The 20,881-nt window shown below is 38.8% G+C and overlaps 1 protein-coding gene across 4 annotated transcripts in view; it reads right to left on the bottom strand.

Moving 5' to 3' along the window:
• Positions 1–20,881, bottom strand: part of RPN2 (ribophorin II) — a 68,111-nt gene that overhangs the window by 16,194 nt on the left and 31,036 nt on the right. For all 4 annotated transcript variants that reach the window (XM_004370364.2, XM_023724798.1, XM_012558885.2 and 1 more), the window contains 6 exons: positions 20,574–20,649; positions 19,375–19,509; positions 16,652–16,828; positions 15,050–15,168; positions 13,590–13,695; positions 1,191–1,282 (listed from right to left, as the gene is read on the bottom strand). In XM_004370364.2, coding sequence (XP_004370421.1) covers positions 1,191–1,282; positions 13,590–13,695; positions 15,050–15,168; positions 16,652–16,828; positions 19,375–19,509; positions 20,574–20,649 — 705 coding nt within the window. The remainder of the gene's footprint in view (positions 1–1,190; positions 1,283–13,589; positions 13,696–15,049; positions 15,169–16,651; positions 16,829–19,374; positions 19,510–20,573; positions 20,650–20,881) is intronic.

Genomic DNA, 20,881 nt, shown 5'->3' on the forward strand with positions numbered 1-20,881 from the left:
TAAACTGCTGTGTAAACCTTCACTGAAAACACAAAATACTATTAAACAAACAAACAGCAACAAAAAATAATTGGGGAAGTTAATTAAAAAAAAAAAAAAGGCAGACTCAATGATGAAAACTATTCTTTTCACAGCTATTTCCTAGGATTTCAGGCTAAGAAGGCCTGGGGATAAAACAAGCCAAACGGTTATATAGCTCACATCTGGCTATAGATTTACTTATGAATAATAACAACTGTTCATTTATATAAACTATTAAATGTTACAAAGCACTCTCACAAACATTATTTCAGTGGAGTCTCAAACAGTGCTCTCATCTCCAATGTCACTATTAAAATAGCCAAGCCAGAGGCAGAAAGGCCAGTGCTACATGATTTAAAAGGAGTGACTGGCTTCCAGGCTCCAGCTAATATCTCCTGTCTTAAAAATGGCATCTATGGCCACCTCAGTCAAGTAAAGTTCAGGTCTGAACTATACCCAGAGATCTTAATGCTTTTGCCCCAAAATAAGAATCTGGGGGAAGGCTGGCAAAAGGGCTTCATATACTGATCTGCGCCAATTCTGATCAATTGCTAATGGTTATTTAGAAGGCTATGTTAAAAAAACTTTCCAAGGTTGTGTCTGAGTTTAGCAAGAACAAGTGCTGGGACTGATTAGTGACGCTTCCCATGGACTTGGGGAGCGGAATGGTAGTCCTAGTGCAAGGTATTTGCCATCTCAGTTCTAAGGACATATAAGGCTTCCAACAGATTTCAGACCTGGGCCAAAGAAAGTTTCCATGAGCCCACTAAAAGCAAATTCAGGACTGCCAAGATAAGGAGACTGAACTAGAATATAAATCAATACACTGCTTCCTTCATTGAGAAAAGTCTTGTTATAAAAAAAAATGTCATCTGAACAAATAATTACGTGCTTAGTGACACAGTTGACTTACTTTCTGAGGCAAGCTCCTTAACTCGTTGAGGACTTGTAATAAGTAGTTTACTTACAGACTGAACACCAGTATAAACAACGCTCAAATCTGCTTAGATGCCAAGCAGAACCCCTGGTGCAGTACCAGTGGAACTACAGCCACTTCAGTCTAGGGTGCAAGCTGGATCACTGCTGACACAGAAATGACCCCTGAAGGGTTCAGTGACTAGGCATGCTCCTCTAGCTCCAGAGACTGTGCCCAGGTGGCATCTACCTACCGGGTGGTTTTAGGTGCAATACTCTGATCCTTATCCACAGTGGAGAGATCGACATTTGTGATGCCAACTTCAGTGGAGATCTTGACTCTGAGCTAAAGTGAAACAGAAGAAAATCACCAAGTCAACTGGTGGGTATACCAGGAATTAACATGCATATCCAAAATTTTCTACTCTTAAAAGTAAAAGCATGAAAAATCCTAGGACATAAGTCTTCAATGACTGTAGTAAAATGGACCCAGCCAGACAGTATACAGAGGCTTAAAAGAAACTCCTTGACTTTTATCCCTTTTTCACTTCTCTGAATTTGGTGGGATGCATATATATTTAAAAAAAGAAAGGAAAGAAAAAGATCTTGTTCTTGTGTCCTTTAAAGTAAATAAGGGGTTAAAAATCAGTAAGCAGTAATCTTAAAGTAATTCAGATTAACAAGTACTCAATTCTAGTGATAGCTAGGATTTATTGAGTGCTCACTATGTGAAAGGTGCTGCTTTATAAAGATGATCTTATTTAATCCTCACAACAACTCTGCAAGGTAGTGCTCTTTCAGATGAGGAAATAAAAGACTAGAGAGGCTAAATTGCTTGCTCAAGATTACACAATTACTAAGTGTTAGAGCCAGTATTTAAGCTCAGACACTCTAACTATACCTGTCTATTCTTAGGCACTTCGTTTTATAGCTTCCCATCAACACTTACTCAATGCCAAGGGTTACTGTAACTGCCTGGGAAGACCTAAGAAGCTATGGAAGTCATTTGTATTGTTCACCAAGATCTTCTGATTCTCCTTCTGAGCATGTGGTAGACCTGTACTTTTCTGCCCCCCATGAGTCAGGTGTGGCCATGTGGCTTGCTTTGGTCAACAGAATGTGAGTAGAAATAAAGTGTGTCACTTCCAGGTGGAAGCTTTACGAGTCTGTGTGATTCTCTCTTTCCTTCTGACAGGTAATATGCAGATAGAGGCTTGCTACTTCAGCCTGGGCCATGGAGTCAAGACATGAAGCTTGAGCCTCCAGCTGACCCACTAAAGACACCTAGTGTAGACAAGAAATGAACCTTCGTTGTTTTAAGCCACCAAAATCTGGGCTTTGTTATAAGCATAACCCAGTCTATCTTGACTCTTACAGAGACTCATCCTGGTTTTAAGTTTATATGACCGTTATAAATACTTTCACAAAGGGGAGCTAGCCAATGTCAGTAAAAAGAAATTAAAAAATTAGATAAAAATAAAGGCAAAGTTCCAAAACAGACAGAAAACACGTTAACAGTCTATTCATTGGAAATTTCTGAACTTAAAATCTAAGATGAATGTGAAAGTTACGCATTAAAATCTAAGATCAATGTGCAAGTTATGCAAACCCAAGGTGCTTTTATGTGCAAACATATCTGTGAGCCTTCCAAACATTTGATAGGCTGAATGTAATGCTTAAGGAAATCCCTACCAAATCCACTGATCTACAGTGAACGTCCAGATCAGGGAATAGAGACAGAGGACTCGGCAAATAATTGAAGGATAGCTTCAGCATTTTTCTAAAATGCCATATCAAGGTGTGACAGCCTCAAATCAATGGCAAAAATTAAAAGGCATAAAGATAGCTATCAAGTAATTCCTTTTAACAGCCTTCTCTCCTGTCTCCATAATAACTATTTTGTGACAACAGCCTCAATTATCACGTTGAATAGGGGTGTTCTGTTTTGCTTAAAAAGAAAAACCAAATGTAAAAGATTTATTACCAGAAGCTGTAAGGAGATTACCTCCTACTTTTGAATGCACAGCCACCTATTGGCAGAATTATATTTAGCACAACTGCCTGTCATTGAGCCTAGGCAACTGGGTGAATTATGGCTGGTAGGGTGGGGTGGCCTGGGGGAGACGGCCACCAAGCTAACCAGACCCCCAGTGAGACAGCTGGGAGCCTCTATTTTGGTTCTTTGGGCTCTCTGCTAATAAGTAAACAGCTTCACAACTCACACAGGGCTTGGAGCCAGAGCAAGCATTGCCATAGAAAACTCAACCCAGAGAGGCACTGATACCACCTCCACTTAAAGACAAACTGGAGGGGAAGGTTCTGACAAAGAAGTTGCCAAAGAGCTTTGGTTAGGGTACTGACTTTTAGCAAGATACCCTGCTGAGACCACTTTCCCTACCTCCCCCTATCACACATCTGGAGCACCTAGATGCAGGGGCTATACAGGGATGGCAAGATGTACTTCTCCTTAAGGGAAGACACAGGCAGACCACAACTATTATAGGCCAGGTCACGGTTTTAATGACGGGGTATACAAAGTGCTACGGAAGCACAGGAGAAGGAACTGTGACCCACATCTGCCTCGGGATGGCCCCCTGGTTGGAGAGTGAAAAATGTGTAGCAGGAGGACACATTTTGGGCAGCCCTCCAATTCTGGTAGTGGTAGGGGTTTAGCGATACCCCATGCTAGTAAAACTAATCTGTCTTCACAGTTAACTACTCTGCAATCTTCATCAACATTAACCGGATAATTCCCTCATCACTTCTGTGACTCATTCTCTTAAGGACTTATTCATTTAAATTTGTAAATGTGATTTTGAAATCACTGTCCCACCTAAATGTGCATAAACAGGGGACTAGTTAAATAAATTCTGGTACAGCTACACTATGGAGCAATTAAAAAGAATAAAGTAGAGGTCTACCTGTAGATACAGAGATAGTGCCTCCTACTGTTGAATACACAGTCACCTGTTGGCAGAATTATATTTAGTAAGTCTGCCTGTCATTGAGTCTAGGCAAGTAGGTGAATTAATGGCATTGGGGTCGGGGAAGAGACAGCCATCAAGTTGGATAGACCCCCATGGGAAAGGTGGGAGGCTCTACTTTGTGACAAAAGCAAAGAACACAACTATTTATAGAACGATCCCTTTTGTGTAAATAAGAAAAGATATACATACATTCACTGATATATACATCCTATTTTTTTCTTAAAGGATACACAAGAAATTGTTAATAATGGATTCCTCTGAGGAGAGGATCTGGGTTGAGAGGATAGGAGAAGGCTCTTATATTCCATTATATCCTTTCTGTACTTTGAATTTTTTAACCACATGCATATTTTATTCCTTTAAAAAAAAAATCAGGGATTATGTGGGCAATGAGATTGTGGGGCATATACTTTCTTGTTTATAAACTTTTCTGTATTAAAAAAGTACCACCTATCTGGGGTCTTAAAAGCTTGTGAGCAGCCACCTAAGATACCACTGGTCTCATCTCATCTGGAGCAAGGGAAAATGAAGAAAACCAAAGACACAAGGGAAAGATTAGTCCAAAGGACTAATGGATCACAACTACCATAACCTCCACTATACTGAGTTCAGCACAACTAGATGGTGCCTGGCTACCACCATCGACTGCTCTGACAGGGATCACAATAGAGGGTCCCAGACAGAGATGGAGAAAAACGCAGAACAAAATTCTAACTCACAAAAAAGAAAAGACCACACTTACTGCTCTGACAGAGACCGGAGAAACCCCGAGAGGATGGCCCCTGGATACCCTTTTAACTCAGTACTGAAGTCACTCCTGAGGTTTACGCTTCAGCCAAAGATTAGATAGGCATATAAAACAAAACCAGACTAAACGGGCACGCCAGCCCAGGGGCAAGGGAGAGAAGGCAGGAGGGGACAGGAAAGCTGGTAATGGGGAACACAAGGTTGGGAAGACGAGAGTGTTGACATGTCGTGGGGTTGGCAACCAATGTCACAAAACAATATGTGTATTAACTGTTTATTGAGAAACTAATTTGCTCTGTAACCTTCATCTAAAGTACAATTAAAAAAAAAAAAAAGATACAGAAACAAAGTATCACCTAATGAATAGGATTTTTAAAATAATTAGTCTCTCTTTCAACAGATGGATATACACGAACAGATGTTTAAAGGCTTGTCTAAGGCCCCTCAATGTATCCTAATCATAGTGATAAGAAAGCCACCAACTCTAGGGTTTTCCCTCAGAATCCTGACCGTAAACTTTCAGTAATAACATGGCCACTAAAGCCTCCTAATCAAGATTCAGCTGCATGTTTGTACTAAAGACATCATGAGCATTCCCAGACAACACAGACACAGCCAGTGAGCAAAAAGGCAAATGGCACTGAACTCAAGTCATTTCTGGTTTGCTCTCAGCCCTAATTTTAAAAGGCCTCCTAAGTTATAGCTTTCTTTGTTGCACAGAACACTGTAGGGCTGTTCTTGAACAGAAAACGGTTTAACACAAGTCCTTCTGCTCCTAAAACGTTTCTATAAATTGGCTCTGGAAACACATTCAAAAGAAGAGTGTTTTTATGCTACCCTTTTAAGGCTGATTGAGAATTAAAAATCCATCATATTTTTTTTCAAAGCCCTGTTTTAAAGAATTTGCTGTAGGATTCCTGTTGGTTAGCACTTCTTCATTCCAACTAACACTGCAGGATTAGTTTTCATAATAGGAAAGGGGAACTTATTTCTCTCCTTTAAATACAGCTAAGCCTGCTTTACAGTGGATCACGCTGGTCCTTTCTTTGCCTGTGCTGCATGCCACATACACCTTAAAAAATGTTTTAACGCCAGGAAATGCAGCCTTTCTGCTGAGAGTAATAGCCCTTCTGTTTAGCTCATTACTGTCAAAAATGATGGTGCATTAGGGGCAATTAATGCTAATGACAGCTTCCAAAACCCACGCTTCCCCTGACAGCCAGTCCAATGTCAATGAGCACCGTTACAGGCCTTCCACACTAAACCGCGTTAATGCATTCTGACCCACGTTGAGCATCTCTAGGGAGGATAAGTGGGACCCGCTGACCTGCTCTGAGGCTCTAAGTGTGACTATTACTGAAATTACAAAGTAAAGCTGGCATATATGGCAGAGGTCAGAGCTCACCAAAAAAAAAAAAAAGAAAAGTAGTTCTAATGTAATGAAGAGCGGAAGAGGTTCTGTAATGTTTACTTCATTACCAAGAAGGACAGTCATGGCCTAAATGGGGGCTTGTTATCATTGCAGGAATAACAGCTATTAGCTATTACTGCTAAATAAGTTTTCCAATAACCACAGGAAACACTTGGACAAACACTATACTTGATGTTACAAAAAGCCAAGCTGTTACAGTTATCAAGGTAGTGCTGTATTGGCATAAAGACAGAAATACAGATTAATAGAACAGAATTGAGTTCAGAAATAAACTCATTCATCTGTGGTCAACTGATTTTTGACAAGGATGCCAAGACCTTTCAATGCGGGAAGAACAGTCTTTTAAAAAAAAATAGGGTTGGGACAACTGGATATTCATATACAAAGAAGGAAATCAGCCAGACCCCCTACTTCATACCATATACAAAAATTAACTCAAAATGGGTCAAAGTCTTAATTATAAAACTCTTAGACGAAAACAGAGGAGTAAATTCGTGACCTTGGATTAGGCAATGGTTTCTTAGATATGATACCTGAAGTACAAGCAACAAAAGAAAAAATAAATAAATTAGACCTCATAAAAATATTGTGCTTTGAAGAATGACACAGCAAGAAAGTAAAAAGAATCTATAGAGAAAATATTTGCAAATCATATAGCTATATACAATTGATAAGGGATTTGCAACCAGAATATATAAGGAACTCTTATAACTTAATAACAGAAAAAGACAAATAACTCAATTTAAAAATTGGCAAATGACCTGAATAGACATTTCTCCAAAGAAGATATACAAACGGTCAACAAGCACATGAAAACACGCTCAACATCATTAGCCATCACAGAAATAAAAATCAAAACCACAATGAGATATTCACACCTACTAGGATGGATACAATCAAAAGGAAGGACAATTATAAATGTTAATGAGGATGTAGAGAAACTGGAACTCTCATACATTGCTGGTGAGAATGTAAAATGGTGCAGCTGTTTTGGAAACAGTTTGTCAATTACTCAAAAAGTTAAACATAGAGTTACCGTATGACCCAGCAAAGCTGGAAGATAAGCACACCCTCTGGGCCCACAATATCACTCTAGATAAACAAAACGTGCGTAAAAAACATGTAGAAGGATGTTCACAACAGCATTGTTTATAAAAGTGAAAACCTAAATGTCCAACAACAGGAAAATGAATCAATACAATCTGATTTATTCATAAATGGAAGATGATTAATTTATGAAAATTACCCATTTTATGCATATAGCTCTAGTTCTACACGTATAATAAATATGGCTGATTTCCATAAAACTAATATTGAGTGTAAACAAGCAAAACGGTAAATACAGTATAATTTATAAAGTTTGGAACCATGCAAATCAGTGCAATATATTATTTAATAATACATATATATAAAAACTGGCATTGGAACTATAAACCCTAAAATCCAGGAAAGAAGGAAGAGAAAGTGTTAGAGGAATATACAGAGAGCTTAAATTCAATCTATAGAGTTTTATTTCTTACAAAGAAAAAAAATGAAGTATAGCAAACTGTTAGAGTTTGAAGAAGATGAGTAAGCTGGTAGATACATGAGGATTCACTGTTATTATTCTTTGTTCCTTTCTGTACATTTGAAATATTCCACACTAAAAAATAAAATTAAAGTTCTACACAGATGAAGGAGCAACATCTGAACTAGGCCTTATGGGGTGGGTAGGAGCTCAGCAGATGGGCAAGGGCAGGGAAGAGCATTTCCTGTGACACAGACAGCATGAGTTCAACACAGGCATGCATGTATGTAAGGTAGATCTGAGGAACACAATGCAATCAAGAGCAGCTAGAGTGCTCAACACTGAAGCATGTTCATGGACCTTGTGGAGGACCTCCTATACCATGCTGAGGGGCTGGCCCTCACTCAGGCAATGGGGAACCAAAGAAATATTAAGCCAGAGGAACAATGAGACTGTAGCATTCTAGTGGCACTTATGGAATTAAATGGAAGGGGCATAAATTGAAGACAATGAAAAATGAAACTAGTTAGAAACTACCGTTACAGTCTAGAGAAGAGTACAGGGCCCTGACTAAAAGGGAACGCTGGGACTGAAGAACAAAGGACTCACACAGAAGGCACTGAGAGGGAAAAGCCACAGAACTTGGTGACTGTCTAGAAGTCAGAAGTGGAGAGAAAGGAAGGGGTTAAGAACAACTGTGAGGTATGAGCTTGGCATATGGCTGGATATGTTGTTATCAAGATAGGAAAGGCAGAAGGAAAAACAGGTTTCAGGCAAAAAAGAAAAAAAAAGAGCTTACCTTTTAACATGTTAAGTTGCCAATATGGCCCCTTAATGAAGGAAACTAAAGTTAAAATAATCTGAATTTTAAAGGTTCAAGGTACACACTACACTAGTTTCTGCCCAGATTTTGTGTCAGTGAATAGACTAGGATCAGACGTCTCATTCCCTAAAAGGTCAGACATGATGCATAGACAAGAGACAAGAAAATAGCCTCCTTTCTGTCATACTTCTAATACAAGTGTTTGATCTATCTATGATAAGTAATGCCCCACTTTTGAAAAGGTCAAACTTTCTAGCTGCCTATACTCTTTTCATTAAAAAAGGTGAGTGTCACAGGAATCAACCTGAGGAGCTCCCCAAAGGCCAAATCTGGGATAATATGACCAACAAAATAAATGATGATAGCAGTGGATTATAACCTATAGGGTAAAATAAATATCCATGAATCCATATTTTTATAAGTAATGTCAATGAATAAATACATGGGAGAGAAGGAAAAGCTTTTTCTTACATACAGTAGAATTCCAACTAGTAAATGCAGAAGGAATGCACGGAAGAGAAAAATTACCTTTTGGCAAACACCACAGTAACTGTTGCAGGCAAGCATCATCAAGATATTTGCAGACCTTCAAAGTATACCCCCATTAGATACTTATTTACAAAGTGGAAAAGCAGGAACTTTACAGTGGAGAAATCTAGCAGACACCACCTTAACCAAGTGATCAAGGTTAACATCACCAGTAACGAGACACATCAACATCACTACTTCCTGACACAATGTACTGAGAATGGCAGAACATCAGTTTCAGAGTGTTTTTGCCAAAACATCAGACAAAACCCAACCTGAAAGGCACTCTACCAAGTACTTTTCGAAAGTGTCAAGGTCATGAAAGGCAAAGAAATATCTTAAATTGGAGGAGACTAAAGGGACATGACAATTAAATGAATATGTGATCCTGATTTGAATCCTGGACCAGAAAAGAGACATTAGTGGGACAAATGGCAAAATTGGAGTTAAGGTCTATAGATTAGTTAATAGTATTATATCAATGTTAATTTCCTGGTTTTGATAATTATATAAGATGTTAACATTTGGGGAAGTTGGGTAAAGTTATATGGGAAATCTGCACTATTTTTGCAACTTTGATTAAGACTGAAACCATTTCAAAATGAAAAGATGAAACAATTGTGCTTTAGGCAAAACTTCACAGAGCAAATGCGTTTCTCACTGAACAATTTTTTACACAAACTGTTCTGTGACATTGGTTGCGATCCCTGCGATGTGTCAACATTCTCCCCTTCCACACCCCAATTCCTACTTTCCATCCAACCATTTTTTCCTGTCCCTTCCCACCTTTTTGTCATTGCTTTTGGGCAGGTGTTGCCCTTTGGTCTCATATACATAACTGAACTAAGATGCACCTTTCTCACGTGCATTATGTTCTGTTTTACAGACCTGTCTAATCTTTGGCTCAAGGGTGAACTTTGGGAGTGGCTTCAGTTCTGAGTTAAAAGGGTGTCCGGGGGCCATTGTCTCAGGGGTTCTTCCAGTCTCTGTAAGTTTGGGGTGAGTGTGTGTGTGTGTGAACTTGAATTCTGTTCTACATTCTTCTTCCGTTCTGTCTGGGACCCTCTATTGTGATCCCTGTCAGAGCAGTTGGTAGTGGTAACCAGACACCATCTAGCTATTCTGGGCTCAGGTTAGTGACGGCTGTGGTACTAGTGGTACATTAGTCCTTTGGACTAATATTTCCCTTATGTCTTTGGTTTTCTTCATTCTCCTTTGCTCTGGACAGGATGGGACCAGTAGATGCATCTTAGATGGCCGCTCGTAAGCTTTTAAGCCCCTACACGCTACTCACCAAAGTTGGATGTAGAACATTTTATGAACTTTGTTATGCCGGTTGACCTAGATGACCCCCACAACCACGGTCCCCAGCCCTCAGCCCCAGTAACTCAGTCCCTCAGGGTGTTTGGATGTGTCTACGAAGCTTCTATGACTTTGCCTTGGTGAAGTTGTTGCTGACTCCCCTATATTGTGTACTGTCTTTCCCTTCACCAAAGTTAACACTTATCCACTATCTAGTTAATGATTTCCCCTCTCCTTCTCCCCCTTCCCTCATAACCATCAAATATTGTTTCCTTCTGTGTGTCAACCTTCTCTTGAGTTTTAATAATAGTGGTCTCATACAGTATTTGTCCTTTCGTGATTGACTTATTTCACTCAACATAATGCCCTCTAGATTCATCCATGTTGTGAGATATTTTGTGGATTCATAATTGTTCTTTATCATTATGTAGTATTCCATTGTGTGTATGTGCCATAATTCGTTTATCCATTCATCTGTTGATGAGCACTTAGGTTGTTTCCATCTGTTTGCTATTGTGAATAATGTTGCAATGAACATGGGTATGCATATGTCCATTCATGTGATGGCTCTTATTTCTCTACAGTATATTCCTAGGAATGGGATTGCTGGATAGTATGGTATTTCTATTTCTAGCTTTTTAAGGAAGCACCATATTGTGTTCCATAGTGGTTTGATCATTTTACATTCCCACAAGCAGTGTACAGAGTTCCAATCTCCTCACAGCCTTTCCAACACTTATTTTCTTTTTTGATTAGTCTCAGTAGGCTCAGGGTGAGATGGTATCTTAATGTAGTTTTGATTTGCATTACTCTAATTGCAAGCATTTCCTCATATGTCTGTTAGCCGCTTGAATATCTTCTTTGGTGATGTGTCTTTCATATCCTTCGCCCATCTTTCAATTGGATTATTTGTCTTTTTGTTGTTGAGGTGTTGCAGTAACTTACAGATTTTAGAGATTAGACCCTTGTCGGATATCTCATAGTCAAATTTTTTTCCCAGTCTATAGGTTGTCTTTTTACTTTTTGGGTAAAGTCTTTTGATGAGCAAAGTGTTTAATTTTTAGGAGCTCCCTATTATCTAGTTTATCTTCTGGTGTTTGTGCATTGTTAGTTATGGTTTGTAACCTATTTATGCTGTGTATTAGGGCCCCTAGTGTCGTCCCTATTTTTTCTTCCATAATCTTTATAGTTTTAGGTTTTATATTTAGGTCTTTGATTCATTTTGAATTAGTTTTTGTATATGGTGTGTGGTATGGGTCCTGTTTCATTTTTTTACAGATGGACTTCCAGTTCTGCCAGCACTATTTATTAAAGAGACTGTCTTTTCCCCATTTAATGGACTTTGGGCCTTTGTCAAAGATCAGCTGACCATAGGTGGATGGATTTACGCCTGGTTTCTCAATTCTGTTCCATTGGTCTATGTGTCTGTCATTGTACTAGCATCAGGATGTTCTGACTACCATGGCTGTGTAGCAGGTTCTAAGATCAGATTGTGTGAGTCCTCCTACTTTTTCTTCTTTTTCAATAGTGCTTTACTTATCTGGGGCCTCTTTCCTTTCCATATAAAGTTACTGCTGAGTTTTTCCATCTCATTAAAGAATGTTGTTGGTATGTGGATCGGGATTGCATTATATCTGTAGATCACTCTGGGTAGAAATGACATTTTCACAATGTTGAGTCTACCTATCCATGAGCATGGTATGTTTCTCCATTTATGTAGGTCCCTTTTGGTTTCTTGTATTAGTCTTTTGTAGTTTTCTTTGCATAGGTCTTTTACATCCCTGGTCAGATTTATTCCTAAGTATTTTATTTTTTTAGGGGGATTAAAATTTTTTTTTCTTCCTATTTTATATATATACATAGGTATATATATATATATATATATTTTATTATGCTTTAGGTGAAAGTATACAGCTTAAGTTAATTTCTCATACAAAAATTGATACACATACTGTTATGTGACCCCAGCTGCAATTCCTATAATGTGACAGCACACTCCCCCTTTCTACCCTGGGTTTCCTGTGTCCATTCAACCACCTCCTATCCTTTTCTGCCTTCTCATCCTGCCTCCAGACAGGAGCTGCCCATAAAATTTTTTTAATTAAAAAAAAAAAGAAGAAGTGGAAAATGGCCTCCGATAGTGAAATGAATAATGAAGAAAATAGCTGTCACAACCTGTCCATGTTTATTATTTCAGGAAAGGCATAGTACCATTCCAAGGTCTCTTTCAATAGCATGCATGACAGTGTTGTCAAGTAGATCCAGCAAAGACAGAGTAGCAGAAATATTGAGAAATAACAGCTGAGGTAGTGGAAGAGAAAGGTGAAAGTGATATTATGAAAAGTCTGGCAGCTGGAGCTGTACACAGCTCTGCAGCTGTGCCCTATATATTCACAGGGCACACTAAGCTGGTAGTGTGCAGGGGATCCATCCACGCATAGGCTGGGTGACAAGTTAGTCTACGCCTTTCAGCCTCATCTATGAAATGAGACTAACTTCACCCATCTCTCAGAGTTGTTGTAAGAATAAAATAATGTAGTCAGAAGCACTTATAACTGTGCTTGCCAAGTAACAGGCATTCAATAAAAGGTTCTTACTGATGACCGTAATTCAGAGTAAGAAAAGGTTAAAGCATATTCCGTAGTGGTTTAAGAAAGCAGGGGAATGTGTCATTCACCTTAAATAAACTTCTATCCGAAAAGGTTAAAATGAAAGTCATAGTGCCTGAAGGGGTAAACTTCAATTAGCTGGGAAACCACTAATGTGAAATACTTCATTCCCACAAAGCTTCAGATAAATGAGGCGTAGTTTTCCATCCTTAAAGCTACGGGGATGTTCAACCCAACTGGAGTTAGCTAAACATTTGAAATACAATTCATCATAAAAGATTACCAATTTTCTTTTGTGCTCTACCCAGATAGCCTCATTATAGTGTTATGTGTCACTTCCAGTCTTTCTCCACCTAATTAGCATCAAGTACTTTTTTAAACCTACCAAAGACCACTACACAAAACATTTTATGAATATTTATGCTTTGGTAGAATTATTTTTTCTACTTCCTAAATTTTATGTAAGACAGTAATGCTAAATTATAATGGAAAACAAATACTTTATAAATAAAAGAAAACTAGATATGACTAAGTTCTTGATTTACTTCCTTGGCTATGTCTGTCAAACAGCATAATGCAAACCTACCCCTCTCAACATATTCACGTTAGCTTAATCCCCAAGTAAAGTCGTTATACTGGACAATTAACGCATGTGCCTCTTGGGTCATTTCCTTGGATACATTAACACAGCAATGGGGATGACAAGAAGAGCACCTACCTCTACCGTATTCGCAATATAACGGTCGTCACCTTCAACTTTGACAGAGAAATCATAATAACCACTAGAAAATTTGACATTCATGAAGTTTAGTTCAAAACCATCCCTGTTAAGAATAACAGCAGGATTAGCAAGGACTAATCAAGGAACATCATGAATACAACAAAGAGAGGCTACAGAGTGAGGCACTCCTCGACACGGTCCAGGGCTATACTTCTCCTTCATTTTCAACTTCCCACTCCACTTGGGCAACCTCTCTACTCAGTCAGAGTTTTTAAGTTTTCTCCATATTATAATCTATCTAAAATGACCTTTCCTCCCAAGTTACCAAAGTCTTCTCTTTTGTTTCCCCTCTTAGCTCCTAAAATCCTACCTCTCGCAGGTAGCCTTACACAATTAAATGCAAAACAGGTTAAGTGTACAGTATGATCCCAATTATGTAAAAAAAAGAAACAAAGAAAAAAATACATACACATATACATGCTCACATAGAAAAAGAGCACTAGGAAAAAATATTCCAAAATGTTCAAAGCGGGTAATTTTTTGTATTATTTCTACTTACCTGTGTTTTGTGAATTTCCTAAAAAGGGCCTGTCTTGCTTTTCTAAAAGTATTCATAATTTTTACTTTAAAAGGGAAAAAAAGATAGTGAATTCATGACTCTAACTACATAACAAAACACCAGTGATGTCTTTTATCATCCCACTGATTATTCCTAAAAATGATTTTGCTTTTAAATTTCACATATTGCCTGTGTATCTTCATGACTGACTAATCAATGTATTTTCTCTCTGAAAGTCAAAGCTCCTGATGAACAGGGACCATCTTATCAACTTATTAATAACACTTAACAAAGTGTCATACAAATATTGACCACTGATTTAAAAAATTTGCATATCAATATGTAGCCATTAAAAAGAAGAGTGTAGATTATTTAATCCTATGGAGAAATGTTCATGGCACACTGTTACAGATAAAAAAAGCATAATCCTAAATCAATTTAAAAATACATTTATGTGCATGCAAAAAAAGGCTAGCAAAAAAGACAGCAAAATGTTAACAAAGTTATCTCTGGGTGGTGGAATTATGGATGATTTATATTTTCTTTTTTGTGCTTTTCTGTATTTTTCCTACAATAAACACATATTACTAATATATCAGAAAAAATATTAAATTTAAAAATAGCCATTGATAGCATATTGACAAGACAGGCAACTAGAAATAGGAAAAAGTAAAATCAAAGCAAAATATTTTTAATTTTAAAAATTCTTTTCTTAAAAAAGAAAATCCTTTCTTATAACTGCCGGATTTGGATATCAGTAGGTCAAATTTACTAATGTTTAGGTAAATTTGGTTTTATGATCTTGGTAATAGCCACATTAATCTGGGTTATACTGACTGCAGGCTAACTTTCCAAAATAAATATGTCTGCACTCCGTAAAAATTCATTCAGGACTTACCCTACAGGGGTGAAAGACGTCTTCTGGAGGACAGTGGCTCTGGAAGCAACGGATTTAGCATGTTCTAGTTTAACAGTGGCCTGAGTCAGAGGCTGGGACAGAACATTGGTGACTTGCAACTGGAAGGAAATAAAAAATTACACGCGTAAGAACAAAGGCTGAGGGATTTTGTTTCTGTGGTGCTTCATCCACAGGGAGCGAGCTCTACGGGGAGGAAACACCTCACTTCAGGAAATCGTCACTGACCTTTGCTATGTTACCTATCAGAGATCAAATATAGGAAAAACATAATTAGGTTAAGGACAGAATAGATTGTAGAATGTTAAAGCTGGAATTATCTCATTTTTCAAGTGAGGAAACTAGGGCCCAGGGAAAGGAAATGACTGGCCCATATCACACTGATTATTATGTTTCCTTCTTTCTGATCTCCTGTTCTATCCACTACACTACAGTATCTTTGAAAAAAACTACTAGCAAGAAAAAATGTTTTAGGTACTAAAATACCTTCAAACGCAATGGGAAAATGGAGGAAATATGGATAACATTAATAACTATCATTTGTTGAAAGCCAAATGATAACTACTACTAGGGTGTGCCCTTTACATATATCCTCGCATCAACTGTATGAGATAGACAGCATGATCTCTATTTTACAGATGAAGAAACTTAAGCCACAAGAGGTTAAGGGGCTGCCAAAGGCCACACAGCCAGTTAAGTGGTCGAGCCTGGACTCAAACCCCAGTCTGTCTAGCTTCAAAGCCAATACTCTTTCCACTTTGCTCTCTTAGTCCCCCTTGAACTATGTCAGTCAGGTTACTTTTCACTCCAGTCTTTGTTGAGAGAGTATGAGTTATAAGTAGGGAGAGGATAGGCAATTTTGAAGGGCACTTCTTTAAGAGTGCCACCAAAGTAGAAGAAATCATGGGGCAGATGGTACTACTCTATTTGGAACACCAACATTTAGACAAATAAAATGCTAACTTCTTCTGAAGGTCGTATCTTATCACTGTTTCTAAACAATAAAAAGCGTCATCTGAGATGAAAAATCTCAGGGTACTCAAGATTTACGCATTTGCTCTGTTCAAAGAGTTAATACAAAAGAGAAGTCTGTGCTTAATGCTGAGGGAGAGGGAGAACTATGCTATGAAGAAGCAGAAAGGCACACTGTCAGCATCAGGGAGGAGACCTGCTATTTATTTTAACAACTATGAGCACCAGAATTACATGGGCATTAAAACAGCTGTCTTATAATAACATATTTAGAAAGTCTTGGTACTGAGCAATGCATTTTAAAAGCAAGATTTTTCCATACATCTGGAATTACAGACTCAGAAATGCAATTTTCTTGCACTTAACTTATTCAAAGCCCATACTATTTAAAATCCTCTAGGAGGAAGGGAAACTTTGACAAATTTGAAGGATTCTATGACTAGTTCAGGCCCAGTAGTCATGTCTACATTTCCAGACAAAGAGAACTGCCTGGATTTAATGGGTAGGTCCTCATTGGGACTACAGTTGGTATTGTACCATGATCTTTTATTTCTGAAAGTCTTGCACCAGAAATGACAATCAGAGTGCACATTCTGGGCATGGAAGTCATACCCGCAGGACAGCCTGTTCTCGAGTGTCAGAAGGAGAGCCCTTGGGCACAACCACCACTGGCACGTGGTAGCGATTCTGGGAGAGAGCAGCAGCAGCAGAGGCCACACTGAAGGCTTCTGAGAGTGATTCAAAGTTCTTCTTACTGAAGATCGCATTCATCAGCTGGATGACCTGATCCTGAAAGAAAAGGGAAATGTAGTTCCAGATTTCCTCCCGCAGGAACATGGAAGAGTCATCCCTTCCTCTCTACCTGACTCAAGTTATTCCTTATCTGTTTCCAGGTGTTCATGCAAGGTCTTTTAGCCATTAATCCAAACTGGTAAGGGGTGGGGGTGGGGGGCAAATATTCTGCATTTAAGCTTAAAAACTTAGATTTGGTTGTTTTTTTCATCTGTTCAGTATAAACTGAAACTCATACATTTATTTGGCAACCATTTATTGAATGCTTACTATGCAAATGCAAGGTACTTCCAGATTACTACTGAGATAAGGTAAAATTTTCAATAAAAAATTGACTGTCAAAAAATAAAATTTAAAATAATTTTAAAGTTTAATATTTAGTCAAATAGTATGGTATGTGAATCAATAAAGCTGTTATAAAAAACAAACTGATTTGTCAAATATTTGCTCTCAAGTACTACTACAGAATCATATGATGTATACTAGTGGAATATCATTCTCTTGAAGGAATCAGCGTATAAAGATGATAGGAATGTATATTATAAAATACATATATAGCAGTAATCATTTGTTAAATGCCTGTATGTGCCAGGCACTGTGATAGGTGCTTTATATATAGTAACTCTAAAGTTGACAAAACCCTGAAAGACAGGTATTATCTGTTTTCCAAAAGAGGAAACTAAGGCTAAAGGAGGTTAAGTAACTTGTCCAAGTTATAACAGAAAAAAAAAAAAAGCAAAACCAGAATTCAAACGTAGGTCTGTTTGTCTCCAAAGTTCTTCCACAATAAAATATGTTCTTTCCCGATTCCTATCAAATCACCCCTCCCAGCCTACCTTTAAGTAGTAAATTGCGGCTACGTTTATGAGACTAAATCTTTTTTTTTTTTTTTACACATATTGTTTTATGACATTGGTCAACAACCCCACAACATGTCAACCCTCTAACTTCTCAACCTTTTTTTTTGGTGAAAATACATGTTGCCCTATGACAATGGTTAACAATCTCACAACACATCAACAATATCCTTACTCAACCTTGGGTTCCCTATCACCAGCTTCCTTGCCCCCTTCTGCCTTCTGGCCCTTGTCACTGGACTACTGAACCTCATTAGTCCCATTTGGTTTTACGGGGCTGAGACTAAATCTTTTGGCCAAAATGTATATTAGAAAGAAACTAAAATAACTCTTCATTAAGAACTAGTGGGCTGCTTAGAGAAGAAAACTGAAAGTAATTTTTTAAAAAAGTAGAACCTAAAAAGCATTATTAAAATTCTGGAGGTTGTTTGCTTAAGAGGAAACGTTTTCCACTTCAATCAGCTTTGTTTGTTAAAATCTACCATCTAACAAAAGAGCTCCCTGTTCCTGACAGTGTGTTTCACAGTCGACATGAAGTAATTTTCTTTAATTGTACCGATTACATTTTTTCATCACTAGGCTGTTGACATGTTAAAATGGGTGACTGTTCACCAGAATTGTTGTGTCAAAAGCAGTGACACCAAAATTACTCCAGCCAAATACCTGTTTAGTAGAAGCTTGGAAATAAAGCAAGCAAAAGTTGTATATGCAGAATATTGCCTATTCATCTGTTTTACTATGTACAGGAGAATCTCTAAATGTTTTGTACCATAAGACCCCACATTCCTGCACTTTTACCCATAACACTCAGGCTGAAGGAAAAGATATCGTAAGAATGCAAATGTATGAACAAATTTTAGATCATATCCTCTGGAGAAAATATAAAGTGAATTCAAATTACCCAAGGCAGATATTTTCTGTTTACTTAAAGAAACTCCGCACAGAACTTAGAAGGCATAAAGGAAATAAAAGTTCTAACTTCAAACCCAAATCTCTCCTTCTAAAATTTAAACAATAGCAGCTTGTGTTTTAAGCACTTTAGATCAAGGGTTGCTAACCTCACAGACAAGAGGTACAAAGAAGGCCCTACTCTAAAAGACTTCCCACACACATTCCGACTAAAAGTTCTTTCAGGTTAACAAGCTCCTCTTGAGAAAAAAAAAAAAAGAATTAACTCTTGGCCGATGTCTTGTAGGCACACACGCCTCCCAATGAACTATGTCAATCAGCAAAGATTAGCCCAAGATTTAGCCATTGCAGAGGATGGGGTGTGGGGGGAGGGACAGGCAATTCTGAAGTACAGGGCACTTCTCACAAGAAAGAGGATTTGCACGGGCCACCAGAGCGGAAGCATTCACGAGATCAGCAGGAAGGGATGCTGGGAAGCAAAAGGGGGGTGAAACAAGAGTAACACACTTGCCCTTCTTGCTGCTACCTCATGACGTGGATGTACCCCATTTCAAGCAAGTGTAACATTTTGTTTGCACGTCTGTCCCACTGACCACCAGTTTCTTGAGGACAGGCATTACATCACTCTAGTTCTCATTCTCAATGCCTAACCCAAGACAATGAGTGACCACACCCCAAGGCTAACGGAACAGACCTCCCTGAACAAAGCTATTCTTGGCAGATTAAGTTGACAACCCCTTAGGGTTCCACGCCTGAGAACTGTTAAGACAGGCGCACCTCCTTAATGGATGGCTCAGTCCCCATGTGGTCCATGAGCTTGTACGTGGCAGCCACAAATAACGCTGTTGTTTCCAGTCCTTCTTCAAACTGGAGATACACACCCCCCAGTTCATCCAAGCGAGCAACAAGGTCCTGTCACAACAAAAGAGAAGCATGTTTGAAGTCCAGTGATAACAGAAATGAGGCCCACACACCACTATCAACCCTGTGTGGACACTGAGTTTTGAGAAATCTCTCACTCTAAATCTGGAATCAGTCACTTAGTACTTTTACCAGAGAATACTTAGTACCAGAGGATAAAGCATATAATACAGATATTTTAAGAGCACAGTCGCTTCTACAGCTCTGGGAGTTCGCCTTCCCTGGCCCCTTATATTCATGCCTAAGCCCAGGAGTCGTGGCACTGAAGGCACCAGCTGCTCTGCGCAGAAGGCCAGTGGGCCAGGCTGCAGTGCACCCAGGAAGCATCAGGACACAGACGGAGTCCATGGCCATCTATGTGGATGCAATCTACAAAGCATACATTTCCCTTTCTTACTCAGTGCTCTAAAACACAGGAGACCTAAAGATGAAGAAAGACATAATGCTCTCCTGGGCAACGTGGCTAGGTAGCTGTGCCCTTGACGCTGCATGCAGTGATGACATATCAGGACCGTCTACCATCACTGGCTACGCAGTCCAGGAGAGTGGTCCCTGAGGAGCAGGATATCCAGGGCAAAGGGAAGGGTAGAGTAATCATAAAACCCACAGCGACCACTTACCGAGCATCTACTAGGTACTATGCACTTTAGATTCATTACCTCACTTGCTCCTACGGCCACCAATAAGGAAAGTGAGGCTCAGAGACATTAAATAACTTGCCTGAGATTACACAGCAGTGAGTGGCAGGAAAAAAAATTTAAATTCATGTTAAAAAGATTTAAATTCATGTTTGTCAGACTCTAAAACCTGTGGACTTTAGACTTTATTTATAAAAGGCTGGAAAAGCAGTTTGTTACCTAACTTATGGTGTAAAGACATTAGATTAATAAATATTGCCTAGGATATATTGCTCTGATACAAGAACATAAGTGTGCCACGGATATGGGAAGAAACATAACTGCACATAACAAATTGTGCACGTCTATCTGCAAGACTCTTCTAAAGGGTTTCAAAGACAGGAGCTGGGAAATCCATTTGGCAAAACAAATTCACACCTCAATCTCCTCCACGATGCTCCTCAGGTCAGCCTGCTGGGACAGGTGGGAAGCCGTCTGCAGAGCTTGGACCGTTCTGGAAGGTAAAGAGTAGAATTCCAATGAATGGCAAGTCTCCTTTCAACTACTCACCCTTCCTGTTTCTGGACACCTTCTCAAATATCCTGCTCTTGTTCTTCAGAAGTACAAGATAGTCTCAGCCCTTAAGAAGCTTATTTACAACCTAGTTGGGAAGGATGTGACAAAGACTGGAAAAGGTCATGGCAGTTTGAGAAGGCAATCCAGGCAACAGCAGTTTAAGTACTGCA

Source organism: Trichechus manatus, unplaced genomic scaffold (genome assembly GCF_000243295.1).
Source record: "Trichechus manatus latirostris isolate Lorelei unplaced genomic scaffold, TriManLat1.0 scaffold00008, whole genome shotgun sequence".
NCBI classification, from domain to species: Eukaryota; Metazoa; Chordata; class Mammalia; order Sirenia; family Trichechidae; genus Trichechus; species Trichechus manatus.